Below are 12,797 nucleotides of genomic sequence, written 5' to 3'. Positions count from 1 at the left end.
CACATGGGGCTGAGACGAGGAAATATACCACAGAGCAGGGCCATCGATATGTTAATCAGAGATATCATCTCACAAGACAGTCTCCAAAAAGAGAGAAGTGTTCTGAGAGACCAGTCTTTAATTAAGAATGGACAGACTCGTTTAGGTAAAATCTTCCCACGCTGTACCCACACACATCTGAAATTAACTCACAGAAAATAAACCTAACGGACCATTATGATCAGAATCCTAACACATTGATGTTAACAGAGAGAATAGAGCGGAAACAAGTGGTTAAATAACCACAGATAAAGTCCATGCTCACTAGTTTATCTTATTAGAAGATAAGAAAAATATAATATCACGGCTTTTTTGATTGACCACTTCACACCTGAATGAACTGAATTTAAAGCTGCAGGACAAATCAGTGAAATAGTTTTTTCTAAAATGAATTACTTTATTTTAAGATGCACGTCTTTCAAAAGCTTTCTGTTATGTAAGTTATTCTTTAATGCAGCCTCATTTTACTTGAAATGAGAAGAACATTTATTTATGTATTTCTATGTATTATTTATAATCCATCCAGTTCAATTTGAAAACTGAGAATAATAATTGTTAAAATATAATTGATGTGTATTTTCTTTATTCGATTTGACAGTTGTTGACTACACAGAGACGTGGTAACCACGTCTCTGTGTAGTCACATTGTGTAGTCACATTGATTTGTCCTGCAGCTTTAAATATATATATATATATATATATATATATGGCACTACATGTGGAGATCATGAGGAGATCTTCTCAATCTGGACCTTTTGGAAATGTAATTGAATACCCTGGTGTAGAGGGTGGGGTGTGAGGCTGTACCAGCTGAACACATTTACAGGTTGATTTGTGATTTATAAAAGGAAATTGCACAGAGGCAGGTGTACGCAAGGTTTTATAAATCTGACTATTTTTTGTTGGCATTTTCGGCATTTGTACACTTTTAGTAAGGATCCTTTTATAAATGAGACCCCAGTTCTTTATATCTAAGTATCTAAGATCAATTTTATGAAATCTTTTTTGAAAGCAGTTTGATTAAAATGCTTATTCTTGGTATTGACTAAAACTAGACTAAAATATTCATAACATTTTTGCTGACTAATCTTTTGATGTCTAGAATGTCTATCTACTAAAACTCAACTAAATATAAAGGAAGAGGTTGAATGAAGGACTTTTGATCAGAAGGTTAAATCTAAAGATAGCTGACACAATGAACACCGCCCAAGAGCCATTACCCTTTCACACTTTAGTTCAGTCGTCACAACAACCTGATGATCCAAGTTGCATTAAAGTACCTTTCACTTCTCCACCTGCTCTCCCCTTCGTGGGAGGAATCAGTCCTTCCTTCTAAATGGATGCATCATCTCCAGTCTGGCTGCCACACACTGCAGCCTCCCCTCTGATCACACTTCACAGTCTTTTAAATGGGCATTTTGCCCAAAACAACAGGGCTGATTCCTCGCGAATCCCCAAACTATAACCACCACTGCACAATTTCATTTGGCTTAAGGGTTTAAAGCAGATGAGTATGAAGGTGTCCTCCAGTAATGGAACTGAAGGACATCAGTCTGTTGGATGGATTAACAGGAGTCCAATAAAACTATGTAAAAATCAAAGAGCAGTCAGGAAGTTATGTTGCGTGTTTAAGTATTCAAGTATCCAGGATAGTTTAATGTAGTGGAATATATGGGGATGATCTGATTTAAGTCATAACGAACTAGACAAAGATCTACAAAACAGGTACAGCTGTTGCTTTGTTGTTCTTTTTTCACATTTTATTTACGTTAAGTCACAATGATTATATTACATTTTTACAAGGCTTAAAGTTATAAGTTATAACAATCTACTGTGATTGGGAGGTTTTCACAAATCAATAGCTATACAAAGATATGTTGTTCATATCAACTCATCTCATTTCCTCATAACAACTAGGTCTGGTTTCCATGAAAGAGCCGTTTATGTGTTGACTGTATCCAGTGCTGTGTTGGTCATAATAAAGAATACATGAGGTTCCTAAACTAGTCTCAAAAAGTAGGATGGGAGCCAGAGCCTTCAGTTATCAAGCTCTTGTTTTGTGGAACCAGCTCCCAGTTTCAGTCTGGGGGGCAGACACACTCACCACAGCTGAAGACTTTCCTCTTTGATAACGCTTATAGTTAGTGCTGGATCAGGTTTATAGTTAGGGCTGGCTCAGGTTTATAGTTAGGGCTGGATCAGGTTTATAGTTAGGGCTGGCTCAGGTTTATAGTTAGGGCTGGCTCAGGTTTATAGTTAGGGCTGGCTCAGGTTTATAGTTAGGGCTGGCTCAGGTTTATAGTTAGGGCCGGCTCAGGCTTATAGTTAGGGCCGGCTCAGGTTTATAGTTAGGGCCGGTTCAGGTTTATAGTTAGGGCCGGTTCAGGTTTATAGTTAGGGCTGGCTCAGGTTTATAGTTAGGGCCGGCTCAGGCTTATAGTTAGGGCTGGCTCAGGTTTATAGTTAGGGCTGGCTCAGGTTTATAGTTAGGGCCGGCTCAGGCTTATAGTTAGGGCTGGCTCAGGTTTATAGTTAGGGCCGGATCAGGTTTATAGTTAGGGCCGGCTCAGGTTTGCCTTGGAACAGTCCCTAGGTAAGATGCTATAGGCCTAGACTGTCGGGGGACTTACTCGGATGCACTGAGCTCCTCTCTTCTCTCTCTCTCTCCTGTATGAATTCATGTCCCATTAATGCACATTACTTTGCTTCTTCCCCGGATTCTTTGTGCTATGCTCCATCTTAACAGAAGTTGAAGTCTGTCTAAAGACAATAGCCAGGTGCCCATATGAAGACTGAAACATGTTTTGCTTGCTTTAATCATTCCTTCTAATCAAATGGTTTATGAGCACTCTGCTTCACACCTAACCTGTTTGGTGCAGTTCAAACTAACTCTGTTGCATTTTCTCGTTTAGTTTGGTATATTTGGACTGGTGTGAAAGCTGTCAATCAATCTCTAGTGCGGACTAAACTGGACCAGTCCGGTCTATGTTAAAAGACCATACGACCCAGCCACAGCCTGATCAGTATCAGCTGTAGTACCACCGGACTTCAGAGCAGCTACTTTGCTCAGACTGAGACGTGTTGATTCATCCTCCATCCTATAATATAGTTTTCTTTTGTTTTGTTTTGTAGGAAAAAGGGTATCTGATGTGTGATTTTAGCATGAATTCAAAAGCTAAACTATTAAATCCATCTGCTCACTGTGAGCTATTAAGAAAGCAATCTCACAGTTGGTGTAAGTGATGGATAGCCTAAACGTATAAAACATAGCGCTTACATTAAATAACCCAGGGACATTTCCCCGTCTACTGATACATAAAGGCCAGTGGCAGTCTCAACTATTACTGACCATAATCACATCTATATTGTTATTCCAGTTATAAGCTCTTTGTGACACCAGAGAAGATAAATAAACGCATCGGGTTCAGTATGTATGCTAAATGACAGAATTTGATATCCCCTCATGGCCGTCTAGGTCAGCAACGAGACGCTGATTCAGGTGATAATTCTCTGTAGGTCCATCCGAATGAACGACCCCTTTCACATTGTCATAACATTGTCATTTGATACATTGTGGTTGGTGTCATTCTCAGTCCACCCTCCTGCTCCTCCTCTCGCTGTCAGGTTTACACTCACACTCCTCAGCAAACAGAGAGAAACGAACAAACGAGACCACAGCACTGTCCATCCTGTAACAAACGTCTCCATTGCTCTAAACACATGTTTAGCAGCAGCACAGGAACATCACACTCTCTTTCCTGTTACAATCAAAGTGGTCCAAGGCTGTTCACGAGCAGCTCTGAGTTTAAGACCTCAACTGCCGATATCCAATACATTTCACTACTGAGCAATCACTCAAGTCAATGATGTTAAAACCTTGACATTTAAACAAACGGGGCACTCTTAGGGTTGGTGAATCTATAACAATCATGAAAATCATCAAGCTGTCTGTATGTAGTCAAACTATTAAGCTTAGTTTGCCACGTATCTAAAAAAAAACTTCTTTGCTGGCTGACAAAGCAGCTCATCCCTCTACCAGCAGTAGAATCACATCAGAGGGAGGACAGATGAGTGAGGTTTGAATTCTTCATCTTTATAGACTTCACTTGGGATAATATTTATGACATTTTAGATTTGTTTCCAGTGAGATAATGAATGACTTCATATAGTGGCTTTGCTGTTGTAAGGTTTACTGTTGCTGCTCTAGAAACAATAAGGAGATATTTTCCATATGTGTGATAAACTAAAATCAGTTAATGATGGATGTATATCTTGTCATTTGAGATGTATTTTTCTAATCAAGGTTCTTGACACTGTAGGTCTCATTTAGAGGAGACATCCATGCTTCCTCTTCATTTCCCTTCAGGCTTCTCTAAGTGTCTGAATAAATGCCATATCTACTTCACCCAACACAAGCTGTTGCTGAGTGAGGCCTCGCCCTCTCCACTGATTTCCTTTTCTCTATCTCATCTGTAGATTAATCTAAGACTCTCTTTCCGTGGTGCATTTCCCAGGAGGAAGGAAGGAACTCTCAATAATTCATAGGCTGTCTGAGTCTCTTTTTCCAGCACCAATCGCTGCTGCTGCCTGTCTGCCATAGCTGGAGCTTACTTTCACAAACTGGCAGCCGAGGGTACAGAAGACCTTTCTGCCCGCAGTGCTCTGCCACAATGGGCTCTAATCAATAGCGCTTGTTGCTGTGTGGACGGCCTACATGGTGGTTTAGAGCAGAATTTCTCAGTTTTTACACACGATTTGATGGAGGAAAAAAACTTCTGCTTTAAAATCAAGGTCCAATCTAATGCAGTTATTTGAAGTCCAATCAAATTCCTGACTTGACTTTCATACAAATATTCTGTGCTTATTTGAGCGAAACAGATTTTCCAGTTTTTTGATTTTGAGTTGAAGATACTGTACGTACTGCTAACTGTCTGTTGTTTCTTACTGCAAACCAAACAGAGAGTCTTCTTAGGATTTGTATTGACATTTGGGTTTCTGTTCACAGTAATCTTTTTATACGACCTTTACTAATCTTTTCCTCTTATCGTTTTTGTGATACATTTTTGTATTCATATTTAAATACACAAGACGAAGGTGACACAGGCAGTAAAGAACACAAAGAGGAAGCCAACAATATGTCAACGCAGACGACATAAATGAACAACACATACAGAACTAAGAGCACAAAGGGACATGACCAATTCATTATATTCACTGTCACGCAATACCTCTAGATGGACCCAAATGCAACACACAAGATTCCAGGGAACTTTGGCTCTTTATTTCAAACTTCCAGAAACAGCAGGCGGAGTTAAACAGTGTCAGGATCAGAAGGCTGGTGGGTTTACCGGGAGTCAGGCAAGGCGGGTAGAACAGGGACAGGCAGGGTCGGTAACAGGAGATCAGTCCGGGAGAGAGTGCTGGAGAGTCTGGCATGGAAAACCGAAGAACAATCTGGCAATGTGTGTCTGGGAGGAAGGAGTCTAAATAGTGGCTTGATTAATGATCAGAGGCAGGTGAGTGAACAGGTGAAGGGAGTTTAGACTGATGAGGAGGGAGTGACTGACAAGTAGAGTGAGGAGGGTGTGGAGCTGAACTGTGACACTAGAAGTGGATAACCCATGATCCCTTATTGCCAAGCTAGGAAAATACGCGTAATGAATTTGGAGTTTTTAAGGATTTATCACATTGGGTAGAAGGACATCTTATTATCAAGGCTTGAGTTGGATACTCTGCTGTGCGTTGTACTGTACTTATGTTTCCAACAGGATCAGGGCTGGATTGAGATCATAATTCAGGCCGTGAATCTCGCATCCAAACAGTACACATATACACAACTGTTCTGTTCATTTTCGTTTCTGCTAACTGCTTATATCAGTAACAAACTTTTTTGTTTTATTACCAATATTACTAAAACTGCTTCAAAAACCATGAAAATGAATTAAAAACAGCCAGAGATGTCCTGAAGTCAAATATAACAGTCGTTGTCAGGAATTATGGATCAGTGTGTTTTATTGTACCTCAAGTATTCTGATTATAGCGATTTCAAGGTACAAATACTTTGGAATATCTTTAGGATTTTTTCCCCTTCAACCCAAAAATCTAAGAATAAAGACTTTTAAATGTATAAGGGACAGCACTTTATTTAGAAAAATGGACGTAGTCACGTGGATCCTTCTACTAACTCCTATCTCTAGCTCTAAGCAGCTCTGTTCTCTTCATACAGCCCTGGTCTGCTCCAGCTGGGCTGTGAGCATGCATCTAACATAAATGACTGGCTTGATAAAGCGTTACTGCACTCTGTCCGTGACAGAGTTTGCCTGCCTAGCTCTGCTTTTCCTGTCAAGCGTTTCCTTATATTGCTGTGTGTGTGTAGTGTTTATCATAACTTTGGATTCAAAATGTGAGCGTGCAGGTCATATCCCCGCAGATCTCGAACAGTACTCTTGCTTCAGCTTTGTATTTCTTGATACAAATATGATGTCGCATTAGTCATACAGGATGTTGGGGGGGACCTTGGACTCTCTGAGGGGGTCTGCTCCCCCTTTTTTATGCTTATGCTTATTAGAATCATACCAAATGTTGTTACACTAAAGAAAAATGTGATTATCTTGCTTTATTTTATATATTTATAGCTGCACTTACTAATATTTTGATATAAATAATGGATAACGTGAAAGGGGTCCGACATAGTGATGAACTCACACTTAATCATTCGAATTATCACCAATCTGGAAATCCCCTCAGCTGCACACTCTCAGCTTATTGGTTTGATTTTACAGCCCACAAACTCTCCACAATGTTCCAGCAGCAGCAGAGAAAACGCTCCGATGAACCCACTGAGAGCTGCTCAGCACCAAACAGCAGACCGACCCAGTTACACACCAGCTAGTGAGCATGGTGGAGCATTTAGCAGCTAAAGAGACAGATATTTTGATACACATGAGATATGTTTCTCATGAAAGCACTGAAAGGAGAGTGAACATTAGACTCTCATTACTCCAACTGTTGCTCTGTGCCTGCTGGATGTGTAAATATCACAAAACACTTGTCATAATTGAAGTTTTCTGCTAGTTTCGTTCCCCTCAAGAGGCTAAAAAAAATCAATAATTGCAGCTTGTGTCATCTCTTTAGTGCTGCTGCTCCCCTGTTGTTTAGTTCTTTGCTCAGGAAGAGGTGAATCATTAAACCACAGTGTCTGAATACTATGTCTGAGACTTACCCTCGATGTTTGAGGGGTTACGGTCCACATATCATCTTCATAAGGTGATCTTATGTCAATGTTGTGTTTACACATATTGCACTGCGTCCAAGTGGCCAAAATATTAAACAATACAGCTTTTATTACTATAGTCATTTCATTTTTGGCATGTATGCATATATTTATTGGTATTTCACATTATATTATGTGATATTAGGAGTCGACAGATTATCGGCCATGCTTATTACCAGATGCAATATTATTACAATTATGTTAATAACATGAAAATGTTATCCGATTGCCAATAAAATCAATAAATGAGAAAATGCTACATTGGCACTGATACAGCCGCCTCTCTGTCTGTTGTCCCTCATGACTCTGTTGTGTTGTGTACTGCTTGGTACTGGGTGATTAGTACCGATACCCAGTCCTAGTGAGGCTACAGACATTTCATACGTATACAACCCCGACCGAGCGATGCACATTAAACCTGCGTTGGCCTCTGTTTGCCGCTGTTATTAGAGAATCCAGTCCACAGTGTAGCTCAGAAACATTGGGCTTCATGATCAAAGAAAGATTGGCTGTAAACTGAAAATCATATGTGAAGTGTTTAAACAATACACATGTTGGCTTGTTTCGGTAAAGGAAACCAATTTTTCTAGATTTACTTTTCAGAGAAAAGGAAAAGCATGAAGGTTACACGGGGCTGCTAAGGGCCCTCCAGAGGAAGAGCTGCAGCACAGTTACCTCACAGGATTTATAGAGAACCTGTCCTGTCTCAGTGAACCAGCTGTTAGTCTACTCTCTTTACAGATCGTATTTATAATTCATTTAACTGTCAGTTAACCTTCTGCTATAGATTTGCACTCTCTCTTATCCGTCAGCAGCTTCATCCTTCATCTCCTCCATCTCTAAACGCTCCATTGTTGCCTTTTAGCTCTGGTCTAGTTCATGTTCACGCTGTAAGCATATGTAATACAATATCATATTAACAAGTCATTCGCAATGGAAAGTATCTCATTCATTGGACAGTTCTGATGATGTCAATCTTCATCCCCACACTGTAACAAATTGCTGTAAAAATACAAGAAAATCTGAACAGCAATGTACTGTTCTTCGTAAATACAGTTGAATAGAGTACCGTTGTTGCAAATTACAGTAGGTACGTTGTAGAATTACAGTAAAGAGCTGGAACCTGTAGCTGCCAGCTCTTTACTGTAATTTAACGGGGACATTTGTTACAGTGTACATGTACCCATGGAGGAAATGACAGTATGTCTCTGACAGAAAGTCATGCTCCACTTTAGTGAGCACTGATTCTGTTGATTTGTCACAAAGACTACATGAAGAAATAGCTGATTATGAGCATTATCAGTCTAGACTGTAACCAGACCCCATATGTCATAAATCAGAACCTAAAAAAGTGATGTTCCAACTGCACCGTAATATTACAGGATAATACAGTTACTGTATAGTAGTATTCATTTTGCAAACAAAAACGATGGCGGAATATGACTAGCCTATATCCACAATATAGTTGACAAAAACAGTAGTTAAAAAAAGGCAAAACAAACTTTGCTTACGATTAAAGGTGCTTTTGACAACATTGAGAAAATGGTTCTCAATGTTTGCAAGTACATGGTTGCACGTTCACTGTACAACTTGTTTTATGGTGGAGAGGAGTAAGACGCTGAGAGACGGTCCTGTTCAGGGATAAATCCTTCATGGTGTGGAATAAGCATACATACAGTGTGTGTCGCCCACTCACTTCTAAATCCCCTGTAATGCGCATCTTCGTTATACATTGTTTGAGGGAACTATAACGATAGCTAACTGGAGGCAACCATCACTAACGCTAACGTAGCTCCACAGTGATTGAAGCTAGTTAGTTTTCTCATTTGGATAATCTTTTAAAGGTTGTAAGGACTACGGCTGATGGTAATTGTTGGTAAAAACAAGGTTGCATCTAGCCTAATTATTTACTGACTTAATGCACCACCCGGGGAGCAAAACCAAAACACACTAGAGATGTTGCGTGAGCATGAGTTTCATGCTGGGCTAGGGATGGGCAATATGACCAACATCTTCTATCCTGATGTAGTTTATTTCATATCTTGAAAATAATATTTATCTCTGAGTAAGCATGTTCTGGTAAATCAATAAATAAATAGTCATATGAAATAAACACATAGTCGTCCTTCAATCAGAGGATCGGCGGTTCGATCCCCGGCTCCACTAGTCCACGTCCATGTGTCCTCGGGTAGGACTCTTGACCTCAAATTGCTCCCGTAGCTGTGGCTGAATGTGAATGTTGTGTGAATGTTAGTTAGTCCTGATGGGCAGGTGGCAGCATGCATGGTAGTCCTGTCATCAGTGTGTGAATGTGTGTGAATGATGATGACATGTGCAGTCCGTTTAACATGTATACATGGTAACGCTTATGTTGTGTACTGCTGTGTGAGTACAATATTTGACAAATTCAGTATTTTTCTGATTTTAAGAACTTCAGTGCAAAATGAGCATAATAGTTTCAGGTGAAATTATTGAAAGAAAGAAATATATAGCCTATATTTTAGATGCAGCGTACAACGAAATTATTTGAAAAACAGCTGAAAAATGTATTTTAAGCAGACATTAAGGTCAGAGATGCACCAACCAATCGGCTGCTGATCTAAACTGGATGGTTTTCGGCTCTCCGGCCATGACTGGTGAGCTGCCCATCAGCCTCATTTTCCCAATTTTTCCCGTCGGCCACATTCACACACGTGCTGCTTTTTATATCGGCATACAGCGGCACAGAGACTAATGTCACAGCCACACACACACAAACCATGTTGTTGGTGTGGAGGTTCTTCAGCGTGACTGAAGAAGACGTACAGCTACCAATTTGTCACAACTGCAAGTCCAAAATGTGCACTTATGTACAGTACATGTTAACCTTTTACAGGAAAATCCATATACTAACTGGGCAAGGATGCCCCTCTCATTTATGCATGACTTTGCCTCTGTCAGTAGGAACCAACATATGGGATTAATGCTATCTCAGCTAAGTGCTGACTAGACTTTTCTGCTCTAATCATCAATCCTATGGACAACTTTAGTGAGTGATTTTCAATCTATAGACAGAAATGACGCAGCAGTTACTATTATTATGAGAGAGGCTCCCCGATGCATCTTTCTTGCCTCCTCAGAGTTTGATGTCTGAAGGTAGTTGAGCTAAAAATAGCTGCACCCCACCCCCACCCCACACGCACACCAACCCCTCTATCAGGACACCAGCAAAGGCATCGGTAGGTGATAAAAAGCAGGCTGCCTGAGGACAGATTCAGCTTTAAAAAACAGCACAGACGTCACTAAAATGAACCTGTCAGCCATTAGGATTTCTGATTGCTAATAATAGACCCTGTAAGGATTAAAGGCATCACCATATGCATACTCAGATAGCATGGGGGTGATGTCATCACATTGGATTATACCAAACATCTGGAGAATGCCATTTGAATGTCTCTCATCTGTTTATTCCTGAATAACCAAATGACACAGTCAATTTAAAAGTGATGTTGCATGAAAGTGATGTAGCTGAAGGTTCACAAACCATGTATATGGGTTTTCTGATTTTCTGTTCTGATTTCTATAAACTAGAGTCGGGTATCGCCATCGATGTGCCGGATCATGTACGTTGTTGGTATCAGAGCAGTGCAATGTGTGGTCGCAGTGAGAGAAACAGTGATGCACGTCGTGTTCACTGCAGTGATTTTAAACACAGGTTTAGCCAACTAGAACCACTCTGTTAAGGTTAGCTAAATGTGGTCATCGTTAAAAGAAACCTCCATTAACAAATTGTATGAGATGAAATATGAATGTCAGTCAGACGCTATGCACACCCAACCCTTTACCCTGGTTCCTAGGGTTTGTGGAGCCTCTGACCGTCATTACTTGCCTGATCACAAGACATCGTCTTTGAGGGAAACATAAACCTATAGTTTTCAATATTTCAACAAACGACCAATGCTCAGATGTTCTGATGAGAACCGTCTCAACCCTGTAGAGCATCATTTCCTGTAAGTCCTTCTAAACCATGCCTCCAGACCAGAGGCATGGCTGGTCTTGAATGTTAATTCTTGACCTTGGAAAAAAGTAACTCACAGGGTCACTACGAGTATTTCAAAGAGCTTTCAAGTACAACGTGCAGTCCTTTTCACCACTAACCACCTGTTATAATTATATTTGAAAACTTCCACATTGGACCTTGAGTCCGGATTTTTTTAGTCAACGTTCAAACGTTATTGGCGTGTATACTGAACAGGACCGGCCTGACGGAATCCACTGCTTCAACTATGACCATTTCTGTTGTAGTGGAACTGTATCTTACAAGACCTCTAACTTTATGGAAGCGCCATACTTTTGAACTATGAGCATTTGAAGATGCTGTCATATGAGCATTCGTTCTCAAACCAATACATTGTAATGGTTACTGATAACAACCTCAATCCTACAGTCGTAACTAAAGTGGCATCAACAAAAAGTTCTATGATGTTCCTATTCCCATAAATATGAAGCTACGTGATATTCAAATGCAGTCTCCAGAACATGTTTCATCAGGTGATGCTTGAAGTGGAGTTTGACAGTGAGAACTTGTTATACGTGTCCTCGTGTCCTTATGAATGATTTCATACATCATCCTATTTTGCAATCCTGTGGTTACAACATTCGTCAGCCCATTTTTTGCATCTTATGCACATGATAAACTAAAAACGTGATTACCTCATGACAGCACACCCTGAGCTTATCTGTGTAGGCCTTTTCTGGTATTACACAACTGTAGTGTGTATCCACAAACAACAACCTGTTTGACATGATGGGCCCTGGAGGGAACAGGCTCCTGCTTCATAACAGTCCGTCAGTAGACCTGCGTGTGCATCATCAGCATCAGCATCATGCTCCATATCAAGCTCACTGCGCGGTGATTATAACCCTGGTGGTAACATTTGCAGATAGAGACAGCAGGTTAGCCCAAATAATGGCTGCAGGAAATGCAGCCGCGGTGCAGGCTCAACCGACGCCCATCTGCTCTTCCAAAGACACGTCTGTCCTTTTTACAGATACAATTTCATAGACTGTCATGTGTGAACAGGGGTGTCGTCTTACCGGCCCCCTCCTCTTCAGAGAGATGTTCTTCCACAGCAGGAGCTGGAGCTGGTGCAGGAATCCCATTCTGCTTCAGTATGTCGTTCAATTCACCAGATGAGCATAACGGTACCGGCGGTGGCCGATGACTGGATTTAAATAACCGGGGTCTTCTATCCCGTTCCCGGGCATCCCGTCCGAGCCTGTTGTTATGGTGCTGAAATGTGTCGCTCTTGCTTAATGAATATTATTGAGCGACCGTTCCTCAGTTTGTTGAAGAACACTTATTAACGGTGGCTGGCGGTAAAAGTCGTAACGGGACTGATGGTGTTCCGCCTGTCATCCTCTGTGTGTCGGTGAGCGCCGGTTATCTGCTCAGTTTAGTTGTGCAGTGGTCCGGGTTGGATGAGGGAACCAGAGGGGACATCCA

The 12,797-nt window shown here is 40.8% G+C and overlaps 1 protein-coding gene across 1 annotated transcript in view; it reads right to left on the bottom strand.

Moving 5' to 3' along the window:
- abca2 (ATP-binding cassette, sub-family A (ABC1), member 2) overlaps positions 1-12,454 on the bottom strand; it is a gene marked incomplete at both ends in the record, with an annotated part of 84,083 nt that extends 71,629 nt beyond the window's left edge. Inside the window, one exon of the mRNA XM_079160512.1 lies at positions 12,389-12,454. Within this exon, the coding sequence (XP_079016638.1) occupies positions 12,389-12,454 (66 nt within the window). The remainder of the gene's footprint in view (positions 1-12,388) is intronic.
- Between the last annotated feature and the right edge of the window lie 343 nt (positions 12,455-12,797).

This window comes from Pholis gunnellus, assembly GCF_910591455.1.
Source record: "Pholis gunnellus genome assembly, chromosome: 6".
Classification (NCBI taxonomy): Eukaryota; Metazoa; Chordata; class Actinopteri; order Perciformes; family Pholidae; genus Pholis; species Pholis gunnellus.
The sequence above is the reverse complement of the archived record's forward strand: the minus strand, read 5'-3'. Positions and strand labels throughout refer to the sequence as shown.